Source organism: Erinaceus europaeus, chromosome 8 (assembly GCF_950295315.1).
Source record: "Erinaceus europaeus chromosome 8, mEriEur2.1, whole genome shotgun sequence".
In the NCBI taxonomy this organism is placed as follows: Eukaryota; Metazoa; Chordata; class Mammalia; order Eulipotyphla; family Erinaceidae; genus Erinaceus; species Erinaceus europaeus.
Genome location: NC_080169.1, coordinates 111,352,223 through 111,370,112, shown reverse-complemented (window position 1 = coordinate 111,370,112; position 17,890 = coordinate 111,352,223). Strand labels below are relative to the sequence as shown.

At 48.7% G+C, this 17,890-nt stretch overlaps 1 protein-coding gene across 1 annotated transcript in view; it reads left to right on the top strand.

The window, feature by feature from the left end:
• Positions 1-1,354: 1,354 nt before the first annotated feature.
• The window catches only part of KIAA1549 (KIAA1549 ortholog), a 147,604-nt gene continuing 131,068 nt past the window's right edge, over positions 1,355-17,890 (top strand). The window contains exon 1 of the mRNA XM_060195666.1: positions 1,355-1,648. Within this exon, the coding sequence (XP_060051649.1) occupies positions 1,531-1,648 (118 nt within the window). The 5' untranslated portion in view covers positions 1,355-1,530. The remainder of the gene's footprint in view (positions 1,649-17,890) is intronic.

Below are 17,890 nucleotides of genomic sequence, written 5' to 3'. Positions count from 1 at the left end.
ACCTGCTTCACTGCCTGTGAAGTGACTCCCCTGCAGGTGGGGAGCGGGGGGCTCGAACCGGAATCCTTACGCCAGTCTTTGTGCTTTGTGCCACCTGCGCTTAACGTGGAGGAGGATGGAATGGGCTGATACCTTAAGGGAAAAGTGGAGATGTAGCCTTATGCCAACAAAAGTCCTGGGTATTCCTACCTCTTGGTTCCTGTTTATTAGCCACCAAGTTGCAGATGCTACTATGATTCCATCCTGAACTCCTTGGGCTGATTACCTCACCAATGTGTCTCAGAGCCTCATCTCTCCAGAGTCCTACCCCACTAGGGAAAGGCAAAAACAGGCTGTCAATGCCCATGTCCAGTGAAGAAGCAATTACAGAAGCCAGAACTTCCACCTTCTGCACCCCATAAAGAATTTTGGTTCAGGGGCCAGGTGGTGTCTCACCTGGTTCAATGCACATGTTACAATGTGCAAGGACCCTGGTTTGAGCACCTGGTCCCCATCTGCAGAGGGAAAGCTTTGCAAGTGGTGAAGCAGTGCTGCAGGTATCTTTTTCCCTGTCTCCTCCTACCCCCTCCATTTCTGGCTCTCTCTATCCAATAAATAAAGATAATTAAAAAAATTTTTGGTCCATACTCCTAGAGGGATAAACAATAGGGAAGCTTCTCATGGAGGGTATGGGACACAGAACTCTGATGGTGGGAACTGTATGGAATTGTATCCCTGTTATCTTACAATCTTGTATATCAAATATTCAATCAGGAACTTTAAAAGTGTCTTGGGAACCAGTATTCCCTCAAGAAAATGATACTGAAATTGAAAAAGCAAGAAAGCAAAAAGAGAGAGAGAGAGAGAGAGAGAGCACTTAGGTAAGCAAAGGCCATAATGAATAGAAATTGTGCAAACTTTAAGTCTGCAAGCAGACATTCTAAACTAGATGAGGAAATAAATCTCTTGTGTCTATCTTTCCCTCAAGGCTCAGTTTCATGTCACCTGGATCTTTGTGGGGGTCCTGTCTTTGTGTGCCCTGGGTTCGAGCAGAAAGGCTGGGAAGAGTAGAGTCCCTGCTTTGCCCTCTAGGCAACTGGGGTGCTCTGCAAGGGGACCTCCTACTTTGCCGGGCTGAATCCCTTCTGACGGGTGTCCCACCTGTCAGATAGCCCACTGACTTGCCGTCTGGGCTCAGGAGCCCCAGGAAGAGCCAGGCAGTGTTGGCCCAGGTTTTGGGGGGGCAGCCTCTTCCAAGGAGAAGGGGGGAGCCAGGAGTTCGGGAGGGAGGTGCTGCTGGAGGAGGCAGGCCTCGGGGGCCCCCTGGTGGCCGCGCCCCGCCGGCCGGCCGGGAGGGAGTGCTCGCCCGCTCGCCGCCAGCCCGCCCGCCCGCCCGCGTTGCCCGGCAGCGGCCCAGCTAGGAGGGGCGGAGCGGCGGCGGGCGTGCGGTGGCGCCCAGCTCGGTTCCGGCCCGGCCTCGGTCCCTGCCGCAGCCGCCCGCCGCCGCCGCCCGCGCAGGCCAGGCCGGGGCGCGGGCCCAGAGCCGGGCCCATGGAGGGGCCGCCCCGCCGCGGGGACGCCCCGCCGCCGGCCCCCCGCCGCCCCGGGCCGCTGCTCCCGGGCCTCTGGCTGCTGCTCCTGCTGCTGCTCGCGCGGCCGGGCGCCCCAGGTAAGCCCCCCTCGAGCCCCGAACCCCGAACCCCGAACCCTGAACACCGAGCTCTGCCTCCCTGCGCCTCCAGTTCTGCCGCCTTTCTTCCCTGAGCCGCCGCCGCTGCATTCTTCTAGGGCCCAGCGCTCTCTTCCCGGTGGGGGTGGGTTAAGAAAAAACCATCAGAAGCCCCCCCCCCCCCCGATTTTGGCCCTTGTCGTTCAGGCGCTGCGAAGCCATCCCCAGAACCCCCTCCTCCTTCCTGCCGCTCCCCGAACCCCCTTTCCTGCCTGCGGGGCTGCATGTGAGATCTTGTGTCTTCTTCATCTCCCTTGCAAAAAAGGCAGGAGCTGGAATTTTCTAATTTTATTTTTGAATCGTGCATGGCTCAAACATTGTGTGGCAGGTACTGGGTGGGGGTGGGGGTGCAGCGGGGGCCCCCATTGGGTGTCTGCGTTTTCAGGACTCCGTTGCATGGCCTTCCAGGACCCTCCACCCCCCAGATTCAGGCAGCCGGGTGGTTCAGCCCGCCCCCAACCACCCCGGCACCAGGACACAAAGAACAGTCAAAGACAATCTCTTGGAAAGCGCCGGGCCGGGATCTTTCCAGGGACAGAGCTCTCGCTGGGACTGGGGCACAGGCGTCAGTACAATGGAGTGTGACAATGCTGTGATCCCCCAGTGCCAGGGCGAGCAGGGGACAGGGGCTGGCCCTCTGCCTGGGACCTGGAGGCACCGGCAAGAGTAGGAGCCTGAGGCTGGTCGGGCTGGGAGGAGACAGTCACATTCAATTCACATCTGGTTCCTTGGATGTCTATTTGTCCAGCCCAGGCTGGGGGACACAGGACCAGAGGTTCTGGAAGCCTTCCTCAGACTGACGGGCTTCAGGCCTGGCCACTTTGTAGACAGATTGGGGAAAGGGTGACCCTCCTGGACACAGCCACAAGGCCTGGTAGCTAGTCCACTATTCTCCAGCCTCAGCCGGCAGGGGCAGAGGGCTGGTGGGTGGCTCCAGGAGGACACATGCTGAGGGACTCAGGGACCTGAGGAAAGGGACACAGAGCGGTGGCTCCATCAAGGTCAAGTTCTATCAGATGCCACCTTTGTATTCCCCTCTCCAGCCCCCCTGAACCTGCACACAGCTGAGATCTCTGCAGATTTCCTCCGGCTGAGTACAGACCTCATGCCTTGGGCAGTCAGTCCTCTGCCCCTGAATTGGGGCCCACACACAGCCTGGTCATCTTTCAGGTAGTGAGTCTGGCTACCTGAGCATTTCCATCTCAGTGCCACTCCCCAGCGGGTCCCAGCTCTATGCTTCCGGGCAAGGAGAGATAATCAGGGTGAGTGCTTTTGGCTTGAGCCGGCATGGGGCAGCCCATCTGATACCATCTGATGCCACCGCAAATTAATCGCTTCCATTTACTGAGTGCCCTGGTGTGCCAGGAGACTGAGAGGGACAGACATCACAACACGGGATCTTCCCCCGGTGCTGCGACACCCCCACGTGGTACCAGCGGTCTTTACATGGTGAGCTAGTTAGTTCTCCAGCCCCACCAGCGATTCTTCTGATCACTTTCAAATAGATGATGATGACGGAGCTTTACAAACGGTCCCTCTGTCAGTTTCCTCTCTAGATAGTTGGTGCTTCTGCTCTGGAGACGGGGCTGCGTCTAGAACCCGTGTCTCAGAAGCAGAGGCTTTCTCCTTTGCTTCGTCCTGTTGCAGCTGTGCTCCTGGGAACTGAGCAAGTGGAGAACTGGCATCTGACACCAGAGTTTGTAGCGTCATTGATCGGAGGGGCAATGGGTGGCCTGTCAGGTGTGTGGGTGTGGGGTCCCTCGGGGAAGACCTTGTAAAGGGGACTCCCCTTATTCCCCACCCCCTCCACCCTACCAAGCTGTGAGGCATCACACGGCAGGGTGTGGTTTTCCTACACATCCTGAACACTTGCCATTCAGTGGTCTGGCTCAAGTCTCCTCAGGGTGCCCCTAGGAACTTCTGTCTCTCCACCCTGGCTGCAGTATTTTCACCGGTGGAGTGGGGCTGGGGGAAAACTACCACTGGGGTTTTCTTGCTAAAAACACTTGAGTGCTAGTGAGAACTGGGGTGGGGTGGGGTTGGGGGATGCTGTCCTGTTTTGGACTTCCTCTGCTGAGTCCTCTGTGACTCGGAAACCCGGCTCTTGCCTCGGACTCCTGTTGGCATGTGAACTTTCAAGCGGACACCACCTCCCAGCCGGTCCCTTTATTTCCCTCTTTCAGTTTCTGTGCTTTATTGATTTCTTGTCTATTTCTGTTTCATTCAGTATTTTCATGTGCCCTCCCCCCCTTTTTTCCCCAGTTCCCCTGTTTATTTAAACATTTATGAGTTTGGTCTTGACTCTCTGCCCTGCTTCGGAGACAACCTGTAATACTTTGGACTATTTATTTTTACTTTGAGAGCCCTGCTCATTTCTGGTTTATGGTGATTCTGGAGATTGGACCTGGAATCCCGGGGCCTCAGGCATGAAAGTCTTATCCTAAACCATATGCTATCTCCCCAACCATGATCTCACTTTGGAATGAACAAACCTCGCTTTTTTTTACAACAGCCTATTCATACCCCCTGTTCATAAAGGAAAAAAAATGATGCTTCATTTCTTTCTTTTATTCAGGACTAAGTCTTTTTAAAGTACTTTTTTTTGGTTTGTTATTGCCGCAGGGTTATTGTCGGGGCTCGGTGCCTGCACCGCGCATCCACTGCTTCTGGAGGCCATTTTTTTTCCTTTTGTTACCCTGGTTGTTTTATCATTGTTGTAGTTATTATTATCATTGTTATTGATGTAGTTGTTGTTGGATAGGACAGAGAGAAATGGAGAGAGGAGGGGAAGACAGAGAGGGGGAGAGAAAGATAGACACCTGCAGACCTGCTTCACCGCCTGTGAAGCGACTCCCCTGCAGGTGGGGAGCTGGGGGCTTGAACTGGGATCCTTACACCGGTTCTTGCGCTTTGTGCCACGTGTGCTTAACCCACTGCGCTACCACCTGACCCCCCTTTAAAGTACATTTAAAAAAATTTTATTTATTTATTCATTTATTGGACAGAGACAGAGAGAAACTGAGAGAGTAGGGGGAGAGAGGGAGAGAGAAAGACACCTGCAGCACTGATTCACGGTTCATGAAATTTCCCCCTGCAGGTGGGGGGGGGCTGGGGTCTTGAACTTGGGTCCTTGCTTATGGTGATGTGTGTGTTCTACCAAGTGAATCCCTCCGGGCTAAGTAATCTAAAAGTTTGGTTAGAGCATTGGACGTAAAAGCAGTAGGTTCTGAGTCCTATCCCTGGCATCACCTATACCAGAGTGATGCTCTGGTTCTCTTTCTCCCTTCATTCTTTTGCTATCATTAGTGAATAAACACATTTTAAAACAGTTATTATTAAGGCTGGCAAGATAATTCACCTGAGGGTATCTGCTTTGTCAAGCAAATAACCCAGGCTTTAGCCCTGTCCACTGTCATTTTAGGGGAAGCTTCCATGCTGTGGTATCTCTCCCTCCATCTGTCTCTCTGTCTCTGTCTCTTTTTCTAGCTGAAAGTTTACAGTGATAGTGAAGACAACACCAAAGTTATTATTAAACTGACAAACTGCAGAGAATTGGGAAATTATTGAAAGGACTAGAAAGCAAACACCGTAACCTCACCATTCATAAGGAACACAGAATAAAAAATTGAACTATATGTAGTTATTATATTCACTACTTTTCCCCCACTCAGTATTTAATATAAGCAATTCTTGATGTCTTAAATATTGTTTGAAAACACACTTTTCCTTCCTGTGATTTATGCAGCCATCTTTTTTTGTTATTTCTAGCTGTTTTGTTATAAATAATGCTGTGATGAATATCTTGTAGGTAAGGTTTTGTCTGTGCGTGTTTGTGTGTGTGCTGTAAGTGGCTGTGCTTTAAGGAAGGGAAGTTGGAATGTAATTAAATATACAGATGAGTCTTTGCATGTTCAGCACTCATGCTGAACGTGCTGAACTCAGAGTGCTTTGTTCAGAGTGCTGGGTGCTTGGTATTTGCTCAATGTTGTTGAATCAACTTCTTCAAAGCTGTGATGTTGAAATAAACCCAACATCTTATGCAGGTGCTTGTTTGACCTCAGCATCATGGTACTCAATATTCTTTTTATATTTATTTTTATTCTATGATTATTATTATTTATACAGGAGCACTGATCAGCTCTATCTTATGGTGGTGCTGGGGGGGTTGAACCTAGGACCTTAGAGCCTCAGGCATGAAAGTCTGTTGCATAACCATTATGCTGTTTTCTTGACCCTGAATATTATTTTTGAAATCCTTGCTAAATAAGTTTACAATCCATTGCCTTAATTACGATTATTTTACCAGAGGGCTGCTCAGCTCTGGTTGATAGTGCTGCTGGGGATTGAACCTAGGACCTTTGGTGCCTCAGGCATGAAAGTCTTTTTTGCAGAACCATTATACTGTCTCCCTAGCATACTTTAATTTTTTGGATTGAAGATTTTTAATTTTGTACTTGTGTTCTGTGAATGTTCTCAGAGGTCTTGCTCAGTTGTCTGTTCTGGTGTCTGAGATAGTGTTTTTTTTTTTTAGCTTGCTTTCCTCTCAGGCAGTGTCTCACCTCTAAAATTGCAAATAATTTTTGAAATTTTGACAATCCTTCCGCAGTTCTTTTCATTGCACTTATCCTTGTGGTGTGTCGCATTTTTATCAAATTTAATACTGTTTTGTTATCAGCTGTTGGAAGTGAATATCCTACTTCATTAATGGCTTAGTATGCTACAAACCAACATGTTTCAGTAGTATGATCCTGACCCTGTGGTGTGGGGCACTTGCTAACAATTCTGATTTTGGGTTCAGGTATGCACAGTTGAGTTACCATGCACAGGAACCCGGGTTTAAGCCCCCAAGCCCCACCTGAAAGGGGGAAGCTTCATGAATGGTGGAGCAGTGCTGCAGGTACCTTTCTTTCTATCTCCCCTTTTCCTTTCAACTTCTTTCTGTCTTATCAAATACAATAAGTAAACAAATAAATCTTAAAAGTAAAAGATTAAGGGAGTTGGGTGGTAGTACAGCAGGTTAAGCACACGAGGCACAAAGTACAAGGACCGGCGTAAGGATCCCGGTTCGAGCCCCCAGCTCCCCACCTGCAGGGGAGTTGCTTCACAAGCGGTAAAGCAGGTCTGCAGGTGTCTATCTTTCCCTATCTCTGTCTTCCTCTCCTCTTACCACTTCTGTCTGTCCTGTCCAACAACGATGACATCAATAACAACAATAACTATAACAGTAAAACAACAAGGGCAACAAAAATGAATGAATGAATAAATAAATAAATAAATATTTTTTTAAAAAGTAAAAGATTAAAAAAAGAATTTAGGTTTTTGAGGCTGTGTGGTGGTAGACCTGGTAGAGAACATATGTTCTAATGTATAAGGACCTGGGTTCAAGCTCAGTCCCCCACCTGCAGGGGCGATGTTTCACAAGTGGTGAAACAGTGCTGCAGGTGTCTCTCTTTCCCCCTCTTTTTTCTTTCTTTCTTTCTTTTTTTTGCCTCCAGGGTTATTGCTGGGGCTCAGTGCCTGCACTACGAATCCACTGCGCCTGGTGGCCATTTATTTTCTATTTTTGTTGTTACTGCTATTGTAATTGTTGCCATTATTGCTGTTGTTGTTGTTGGATAAGACAGAGAAATCAAAAGAGGAGGGAAATACAGAGAGGGAGAGAAAGATAGACATCTGTTGGGGTGGGGGTAGATAGCATAATGGTTATGCAAACAGACTCTCATACCTGAGACTCCATCAAGTCCCAGGTTCAATCTCCAATACCACCTTAAGCCAGAGCTGAGCACTGCTCAGGTAAAAGAAAAAAAAAAAAAAAAGAAGAAAAAAAGAAAGATAGACATCTACAGACCTGCTTCACTGCTTGCGAAGCAACCCCCCTACAGGTGGGGAGCCAGGGGCTTGAACCCGGATCCATATGCTGGTCCTTGGATTTCACACCATGTGTGCTTAATTCTATGCACTATCGCCCAGCCCCCCCCCCCCTTATCTACTCTTTCTTATTTTTTTTAAATTTCTTTATTGGGGATTAATGTTTTTTAAATTATTTATTTAAATTATTTATTTATTTTCCCTTTTGTTGCCCTTTTTATTGTTGTTGTAGTTATTATTGTTGTTATTGATGTTGTTGTTGTTAGATAGGACAGAGAGAAATAGAGAGAGGAGGGGAAGACAGAGAGGGGGAGAGAAAGATAGACACCTGCAGACCTGCTTCACCGCCTGTGAAGGGACTCCCCTGTAGGTGGGGAGCCGGGGGCTCGAACCGGGATCCCCACGCCGGTCCTTGAGCTTTGCGCCACGTGCGCTTAACCTACCGTGCTACCGCCCCACTCCCTGGGGAATAATGTTTTATCTCCTGTTTCAATCTCTCTCTCTAATATATATATATATATTCCCAACAACAACAAACTTATAATAAGAGGCCACTATGTAGGCACTGAGCCCCAGAAATAACTCTATGTAGCAATTAAAAAAAACAGGGAGGGTCGGGCAGTAGCGCAGCAGGTTAAGTGCACTTGGCGCAAAGCGCAAGGACCAGCATAAGGATTCCGGTTCGAGCTCCCGGCTCCCCATCTGCAGGGGAGTCGCTTCACTGGCGGTGAAGCAGGTCTGCAGGTGTCTGTCTTTCTCTCCCTCTCTCTGTCTTCCCCTCCTCTCTCGATTTCTCTCTGTCCTATCCAACAAAAATGACATCAATAATAACAATAATAACCACAACAACAATAAAACAACAAGGACAACAAAAGGGAAAAAATGGCCTCCAGGAGCAGTGGATTTGTGGTACAGGCACCGAGTCCTGGAGGCAAAAAACAAAACAAAAACAAACAGAATTTAAATTTCTGGGACCACCCATTGCCTTCACTGAAGTCTGGGGTGGTGGTGCCTGGAACTCTTCATTTTCACCACCCACCCACTAATTTCTTGAGACTTTTGACTTTAAAACCACTAACCCAGATATGATAAACCCTGCAACCGAACATTAATAGTGACCTGGGATACACACTGAGGAATCCCTTACAGTTGTTCTCTCCCTGTTGGCCTCCCGGGGACATCTGGTGTGATGCTGAAACCTGGAGTTTTTAAAAGTCGCCATGGAGAGAAGGAGGTGAATTAGCTCACTTGGGTAGTGCACTGCTTTGCCATGTGCCTGACTCAGGCTCAAGCCCGGCCCCCAGGGCATCGAATTGAAGGAAGCTTTGGTTGGTGCTGCAGTATCTTTCACTCTCTCTGCCTTTTTTTTCTTTTTTGCTTCCAGGGTTATGGCTTGGGGGCTCTGTGCCAAACCCACTGCTCCCGGAGGCTATTTTTTCCCTTTTGTTGCTCATCATTGTTGTAGTTATTGCTGTCTTTGTTGTTGGATAGGACAGAGAGAAATCAGGAGAGGAAGGGAAGGGGGGGGGGATAAACACCTGCAGACCTGCTTCACTGCTTGTGAAGCGACCCCCCTGCAGGTGGGGAGCCGGGGGCTGGAACCAGGATCCTAATGCCTGTCTGTGCACTGCTTTGCACCGTGTGCTTAACCTGCTGCTCTACTGTCTGGACCCCTCTCTGCCTCTTTTCAAAATGATAAGTCTCTAGGGATGTGGGTGCCATGAGCCTTCTCAGTGCCTTGGATGAGAGGGACAGCTGATTCCTGCAATCATTATGATGCTTGGCTGGTGTTCATGGTTAGAAAGGGGCCCTTCCTTCCTTCCTTCCTCCCTCCCTCCCTCCCTCCCTTTCTTCTGTTTACTTATTTTTCTTAATTAAAAAAAATTAATTTAATTAATTTTAATTTAACATTGGGTGGAGAGAGAAGAAAAAAAGCCACTTTGCAAACTGCTGACCTAGTGTAGTGGCTGTGTGCAAAGGCCTTCACGCCCGAGGAACAGAGCTTCAGGTTCAAACCCCAGTCTGACCAACAACCAGAGGTTCACCGCTCTGGAAAAAAAAAAAAACACTTGTTGGGGGGGGGGTCGTGTGGCAGGTTAAGCACACATAGTACGAAGTGCAAGGACCCGGGTAAGGATCCTGGTTCATGCCCCCGCCTCCCCACCCGCAGGGGGGACACTTCACAAGCGTCTTTCTCTCCCCCTCCTCTGTCTTCCCCTCCTCTCTTGATTTCTCTCTGTCCTATCCAGTAAAATGGAAAAAATGGCCTCCAGGAGCAGTGGATTTGTAGTGCTGACACCGAGCCCCAGTGATAACACTGGAGGCCAAAAAAAACAAAAAGAGAGAGAGAGAGAGAGACTCCTGCAGCACTGCTCTTGACACTTTCCCCTTCCAGATGGGGACCAGAGGCTTGAACTTAGGTCATTGTGCATGGTAACGTGTGTTCAACTGGGTATGTTACCATTTGGCTATTATTATTATTATTATTATTATTATCATTGGAGCTTGGTGCCAGCATCATGAGTCCACTACTTCTGGTAGTCCCTCCTTTTTTTTATTTGCTAGGACAGAAATTGAAGTTGGAGGAGGAGATAGAGCGTGAGAGGGAAACGGTGACACACCCATAGCCCTGCTTTATCACTGTTGAAGTTTCCTCCTTGCAGGTGAGGACTGGAGACTTGAACCTGGGTCCTTGGGCACTGTAATGTGTGGCACTCAAGCAGGTGTACCACCGCGTGGCCCTGGAAGATGCTGTGTTCGGAGCGCATGTGTTCATGAGTCAGTCAGTCACCTGTCATTTGCAGCTCTCAGTGATATGGTTTCTGGTTTCTGTCGCCTGGTTTGTTGGGGGGGGGGGGCGGCACTCCCAGTTAGCAAGTCCGTGTGCTATCCTTTCTACTGGTCACACACTCAGCACCTGCGGACACGAGACCTTGTCCTGTGCTTCCTGCTCTGTGTACAAGGTGTTGCTGAAGACAACCACTGAGTCCCCTTGTCACTCACTATTCACTTTATTTCTTCTGCCACCAGGATTGTCACTGGGGCTCAGTGCGTGCACAATGAATGAGTCCTTTGCTCCTGATGGTCTTTTCTTTTTCTTGAATTACTTTTGAAAAATAGAAATAGAGAGAAGTAGAGTGGGGGAAGGAGAGAAAGGAAGAAAGAGATACCTACAACACTACTCCACCATTCATGTAGTTTCCCCTTGTGCAGATGGGGACTGAGGATTTGAACCTGGGTCCTTGCACATGGCAACATGTGTGTTCAACAGGATGGACCACTGCTGGACCTTGTAGCTCTTCTTTTAAAATGTAATTAAATTTAATTATTTAATTTTTATTGTCACCAGGGTTATCACTGAGTCTCAGTGCTGGCACTACAAATCCATCTCTCCTGACAGCTATTTTTTCCTTTTTTTTTTTTTTTTCTCCCAAATTTTTACTAGGTAGGACAGAGACAAACTGAGTAAGGATGGGGGAGAGGGAGGGAGAGAGAGGGAGAGAGAAAGACACCTGCAGAGCTGTTTCAGTCTTCATGAAGAGGCCACCCTGAAGGTGGGGAGCAGGGGCTCGAACCCAGGTTTTTATGCTTATATACACACTTAACCCAGTGTGCCACTGCTATTCTATTTCACATCTACTTACTGAAGACCTTGGGATGCACTTGTCTGGGGAAGCAGCTGTCTTGTTTCTCTGGAGTGTGAGGTGCCACCATCTCTTGGCTTCTAGTTACTCAAGGCCAGTGACCTGCCCAGCAAGTCCACTCTGCCCACTGTTCTCTCTCTCTTTCTCTCTCTCTCTCTCTCACCCTCTCTCTTTCCCTTGCCCTCTGTCTTTGTCTTCAGGGTTATTGCTGGGACTTGGTGCTAGCACTATGAATCCACTGCTCCTGGAAGCCTTTTTTTTATTGGATAGGACAGAGAAAAATTGAGAGGGGGAGGTAGAGAGGGAGAGAGACAGAGAGACACCTGCAGACCTGCTTCACCACCTGTAAAGCGACTCCCCTGCAGGTGGGGAGCTGGGGGCTTGAACCAGTATCCTTGCTTGGGGTCCTTGTGCTTCATACTGTGTGCGCTTAACCCCAGTGTGCCACTGCCTGGCCTCCCCTCATTGCTCTCAACTCTTCTTCCTTTGTTTATTTATTTGAAAATTTATTTCCTTTTTTGGCACGAGAGAAGGAACCAGATCTGGATCCTGCGTTGTCTGTCTCCTTTCAGTTAATTGATTTTTTAAAAAATGTGGTGTCAGTGAATGAACTCGGGGCTTTGCATCTATGTAAAACTGCTGAGCACCCTTCCTGGCTCAACTTTCTATTTTGTATTTATTTTGAAATAGGGAGAAGGATAGAGATAGAGGGAAAAAGAGACACAGAGGGAGGAGAGACACTTATGTACTGCTCCACCACCCAGGAAGCTTCCCCCCACCCTCAAGTGCCTTCCATAGTGACCATCTGTGGTGCCAGGCTTTGAACCCAGTGCCTCACTTAATCTGCTATTTCTTGGCCCTTTTAATTCTTTTAAAATATTATTGTTGTTGTTGTTATGTGTGTTTCCAGGAGTTTTGCTCACATTCCATTTCATTGCTCCTGCACCACCTTTTAAAAATTCCTTTTAGGGGGTCGGGTGGTAGCACAGCGGGTTAAGCGCACATGGTGTGAAGTGCAAGGACCAGCGTAAGGATCCCAGTTCGAGCCTCCGGCTCACTACCTGCAGGGGGTTGCTTCACAGGCGGTGAAGCAGGTCGGCAGGTGTCTATCTTTTTCTCTCCCTCTCTGTCTCCTCTCCTCTCTCCATTTCTCTCTGTCCTATCCAACAATGACAATATCTGTGGCAACAATAATAGTAATGACAACAACAAGGGTAATGGGGAAAAAATGGCCTCCAGGAGCAGTGGATTCGTAGTGAAGGCACCGAGTCCCAGCGATAATCCTGGAGGCAAAAACAAACAAACAAACAAACAAACAAACAAACAAACTTTTAAATTTCAGATAGGAGCTGGGTGGTAGTATAGCCGGTAGAGAGCACATGTAACCATGCACATGAACCACGGTTCAAGCTCCCGGTCCCCACCTATAGGGGGAGGCGTCATGAGCAGGCGCTTCTCTCACCCCTCATTATTTCTCTCTGTCTCTCACCCTCTATCAAAAAGAAAGATAACAACAACAAAACAAAACAAAATTAAAAATACCAGTTGCTGGGGGTGGTGGAGTTGTGCAAGCACTGACTTCTAGTGAGAACCCTTGTGGCAAAAACAAAATAAAGTAAAATTTCAGGTGGAGAGAAAGGAAGAGACATCAAAGATCTGGAGCTTCCCGCAGTGGTGCGGCCTTCCCATGTGGTGCTGGGGCTTGGTCCTGGACTTGCATGCCTTGCCAGATACCCACTCTACAGAGTGAGCTGTCTCTCTCTCTTTCTTTCTTTCTTTAAAAAATGTTTTAATTATCTTTATTTGTTTATTTGATAGAGACCATCAGAAATTGAGAGCGAAGGTGGGAGAGAGAGAGAGACATCTGGAGCACTGCTTCACCACTTGTGAAGCTTTCCCCCTGCAGGTGGGGACTGGGGGCTTGAACCTGGGTCCTTGTGCATTGTAACAGGTGCTCAGCCAGGTGAGCCACCACCCAGCCCCTTTATTTTTTTTATTTACCATGGCACTACTCAGCTGTGGCTTATGGTGGTGCAGGGGACTGAACCTGGAATCTCAGAGTTTCAAGCATCAGTCTTTTGCAGCACCACTATGCTGTCTCCCCAGCCAGTTCCTTATTTATTTATTTTATTTTTAACTTTATTTATTTGTTATTGGATAGAGAGAGAGAGAGAAATTGAGAGAGAAGGGGGAGATAGAGGGGAAGAGAGACAGAGAGACATCCGCAGACCTGCTTCACTGCCTGTGAAGCGACTCCCCTGCAGATGGGAAGCCAGGACTTGAAGCAGGATCCTGACTGGTCCTTGTGCTTTGCGCCACGTGCACTTAACCCGCTGCGATACTGCCCAACTCCCTATTTATTTTATTTTTATATTAGTGATTTAATAGTGATTTACAGTAAGATAACAAGTGTGTAGTCCCACACAACTGCCAACACCAAAGTTCTGTGCCCACCCTTCCAATGATAACCACCATAGTTCTCCCAAGGTCTTTATTTTAATTCTTTTTATTTTATTTATTTTGAATACAGACAGAAGTTGAGAGGGAAGGGAGAAATAGAGGTAGAGATACACACACACACACACACACACACACACACACACACACACACACACACACCTGCAACACTGTTTCACTGCTTGTGAAACTTCCTTCTACAGGTGGGGTATGGGGACTTGAACCCAGGCCCTTTGCCACTCTTAATATGTGCACTCAACCAGGTGCATCACTACCTGGCTTCTCACCCGAGGTCTTAGGTATGGGCTGACTTTCTTTTTTTTTTTTTTTCTTCACGTTCATGTGTTTCAGTTATCTACATTCCACACATGAGTAAAATCCTATGATTGTCCTTCACTTCCTTACTTGTCTCACTAAGCAGTCACCTCCAGTTCCATCCATTTTGTTCAAAAGGACACAATATCATCTTTTTTGATTGCAGAGTAGTATTCCACGAAGTTAGTAGCCCATAACCTCCTTAGCCAGTTATCTGTTGATGGGCATTTAGGCTGCTTCCACTCTTTGGCTGTTGTGAATAATGCAGCTATGAACATAGGGGTGCATATGTCCCTTCAATTGAGTGTTTGTGTACCTTTTGGATAAATGCTTGGGAGTGGAATTGCTGGATCATAAGGTAACTCCATTTGTATTTGCTGAAGAATGCTCCACACTGTTCTCCATAGTCGTTGAACCAGTTTGCATTCCCACCAGCAGTGTAACAATTCCTCTCTCTCTCTCCACCTCCTCTCCAACACTTACTGTTTCTTGTTCTGTTGATGGATCCCATTCTCACAAATGTGAGGTGTGGAACCTCCATGTGGTTTTAATTCACATTTCTCTAATGGTGAATGCAGTGACCTCATTTATCTTCATGAGAGAGGGAGAGAGACCAGAGCACTGCTCAGTCCTGGTAGTTCTGGGAGATTGGACCTGTGGCCTCAGCTCTACTGCTGGGCTTTCTCCCCTGCCTTAATGTTTCTTTACTTGTTTTTGTTTAAAGATTTACCTGTGTATCTATTTATTTATAGCGAACAAGGGAGCCAGAGTGTCCCTCTGGCAGATGGGATGCTGGGGATCAAATGCGGGACCTCACACATGTAAGTCCTGTGCTCCACCAAGGAGCTACCTCCCGACCCCCAGTTAGATAAAAATCCTCTGCTCCTCCTCCTTCCTGTGCACCTACTCCCTGGCCATGTGCTTTGCTGTCTCTCTGTCTCTGCCTTGTCTCCATCCTTGTAGCAATGCTTAGTGCTGGGCCCTCGCTCTGGTACCTGCTGTGTGGTTCGCCGGGGCACAGCAGCGGCACCTGCTGGTAGCTTGTTAGAAGTGCAGCCTCTCAGCTCCCACCCCAGGCCTGCTGAACCCCAATCTGCATTTCTAGAAGTTCCTTGGGTGATGTTGTGCACACATGTGAAGTTTGAGGAGCACTGGGCTCAGGGGTGACCCCTCCTGGTTCAGCCTTCTGGGGTCTGTGCTCATCCAGAGCTCAGAGCTCCTGAGACCCGCCCACCTGTGGCCAATGTGTGGGGGCCTGTCCCAGCTGAGTGGGCACCTGCAGAACCAACCTGAAGGCTCCCCAGACCTGTGTGAGTCTCATCACCTGCCCATTCACTGTGGGTCTGGCTGGGGTTACAGTGCTGAGCTAGAGCCTCATCAGTTAGTAAATGACTGTTAGACTGAGAGTCCCCTTGCCACCAAATGCTGTAGGCCTCCCTGCTGCCTCCCTAATCTTCTTCCTGGACCCCATCCTCAACACCATCAACATATAGCAGTGGAAGGGTTAATGCACAGCATAGCAGGGACCAGTCCATCATCCATCCAACCATCCCTCTATCCATCCATCCACAGTCCATCCATCTACCATTCCATTCATCCTCCAGTCCATCTATCCCTCCATCTACCCACCAACCCATCCAACCAATCAGCCATCCATCCTTTTATACATCCATCATCCATCCATCCATCCATCCATCCATCCATCCATCCACTAGTCCATCTGTCCATTTATCTACCTACCTACCTATCCATCACTCATTCATCTGTCTGCCCCCACCTCCCTCCCTCCCTTCCTCCCTCCCTCCCTCCCTCCTCCCATCCCTCCCTACCTCCCTCCATCTCCTCACCCATCCATTTACCCCTCCAGCCAATTATGTGTTCATCCACTTATCCATCCATCCATCCATCCATCCATCCATCCATCCATCCATCCATCCATCCAATCAGCCAATCATCTACCCGCCCATTTAAGAATAATGGATATATTTGATGGTGGCTGACACCACAGGCCTGGAAGAGCCTCTGGAGCCCTGGGTAGTCCAGAGTGTTAGTGGCAAAGGGCCCAAGTCTGTTACTGGCATGTCCTGGTGGGTGGGTGGGCTGCTCCTGGAATGGGTTCACCACCCTGTGGAGCCTGTGGAGACTCCCTGCTGCTTTGTTCTCCTGCCTCCTGTTTGTGGAAGGAACCCTTCCTTGCTTTTGTTTTGGGTGCTAGGATTAATTCTGGAGCCAGACGGCCTGAATTGCTGCTTTCTAACACTGGTGGTAAACACTGCTGGGAGCTCTCAAAATGCAAAACAGACGGTCTTCTGAAGCCGGCTAGTGGGGCGGAGCTGGGGGGGTGGGGGAGCAAGTGTCAACTGGCAAGGAGTTCTTGGTTTTTGCCAGTCCAGGTATGGCCTCTGGGTCCATGGCTCCCACATCATGAGGACATCACTTAGAAAGGCAGAATGAGTGGGGAGACAGAATGATGGTTCTGCAAAAGGATTTTCATGTTTGAGGTATTGAAGGTCCCAGATTCAATATCTAATGCTACCATAAGCTAGAACTGAACAGTGCTCAGGTAAAAAAAAAAAAAAAAGGTGGGGAGGTCAGAAAGTGGAGCAGATACCTTCCAGGGTCTTGGATTTGAGTCCTGGCATTACATGGAAGTACCTGGGTGGCACTAGAGGAGCTCCTTGTGGTGGGACAAGGTGGTGTCTCTCTGTGTGTCTGTCTCTGCCTCTGCCTCACTCACTCACTCACTCACTCACTCACCCACCCACCCACCCACCCACTCACCTCTCCTCTTTTGAAGAAACAAAGCATGGAAAAATTGGTTTGAGGAGGCTGTTTAGCATGGTGTTGGGTCTGGGAAAAGCCCTGGGTTTGTTGCCCAGCTCAGCATTAAAAAAAAGGCAGACTCTGAGTCCCACCTCAGCTCTACTTGAGGTGACTTACATGTCTCCATGGTTGGAGAAGCTCTGGCCCAGACAATCTCTCACGGAGGGTGGGTTCATCTCTATGCTTCTGTTAGTTGTCACTGATTTAATGGGGAGGCCCTGTTTATCAGAGCTCAGTCCAGACTTCAGGAGATGGAGAAGCTCTCTAGGAAAAGAAGCTTCTGGAAGGAGTTTCTCCTCGGTCTGCCCTTGGGGCAATCCCTCAGGATTAGAAGAGCACCATATGTCAAAGCTAAGGTGGCCCTGAGCTGTGGTGTAAGGGGATTCACTTTCCTTCTTGGTAAAAAAGAAGAGAAAAGAAAAGGAAAGGAAAGGAAGGGGAAAGAGAGGGTGATGCTTGCAAGGCTGGGAGGCGGAGACAGTGAGAGTTAGTATTTTGTGGATACTAGGTTTGGTTCTGCAGGGTGACGAGAGTGCTAGTGTTTGGTCAACCTGAATGTACTTAACTACACTTAAATTTGCCCTTAGAAATGGTTTATTTAGTACATTTTCTGGTGGTGGTGGTGGTGTATATGTTTGTATGTTATAAAACACATCAGACTAAAGGGTAAGGCTGTTATGACTGCCCTGTGCTGATCCACTGAGGCCTTTCCACCCAGGACTGCCACTTGTCTCAGCCACCCCTTCCAATAGCAGACACCTATTGTGTCCCCTGGGAAGCTGGTAGGGCATTTATGGTTGTCTGGTGGGTATGAATGTTCTTCAGAGCTGGGAGCTGCAGTGGTCTGAGGACACGGCCAGGGTATACGATGACAGCCCTGACCTTGAGTCTGAGGCACCAACAACTGCCAGGCCTTGGGGCTGCTTCACATCCTCTCACACATCTTATTTCACTTCTGGCTTGACCTTTCACCTCATTTCTCACCTCACCTCACCTCACCTCACCTCACCTCACCTCACCTCACCTCACCTCACCTCACCTCACCTCACCTCACCTCCTCACTTCACTTCACCTC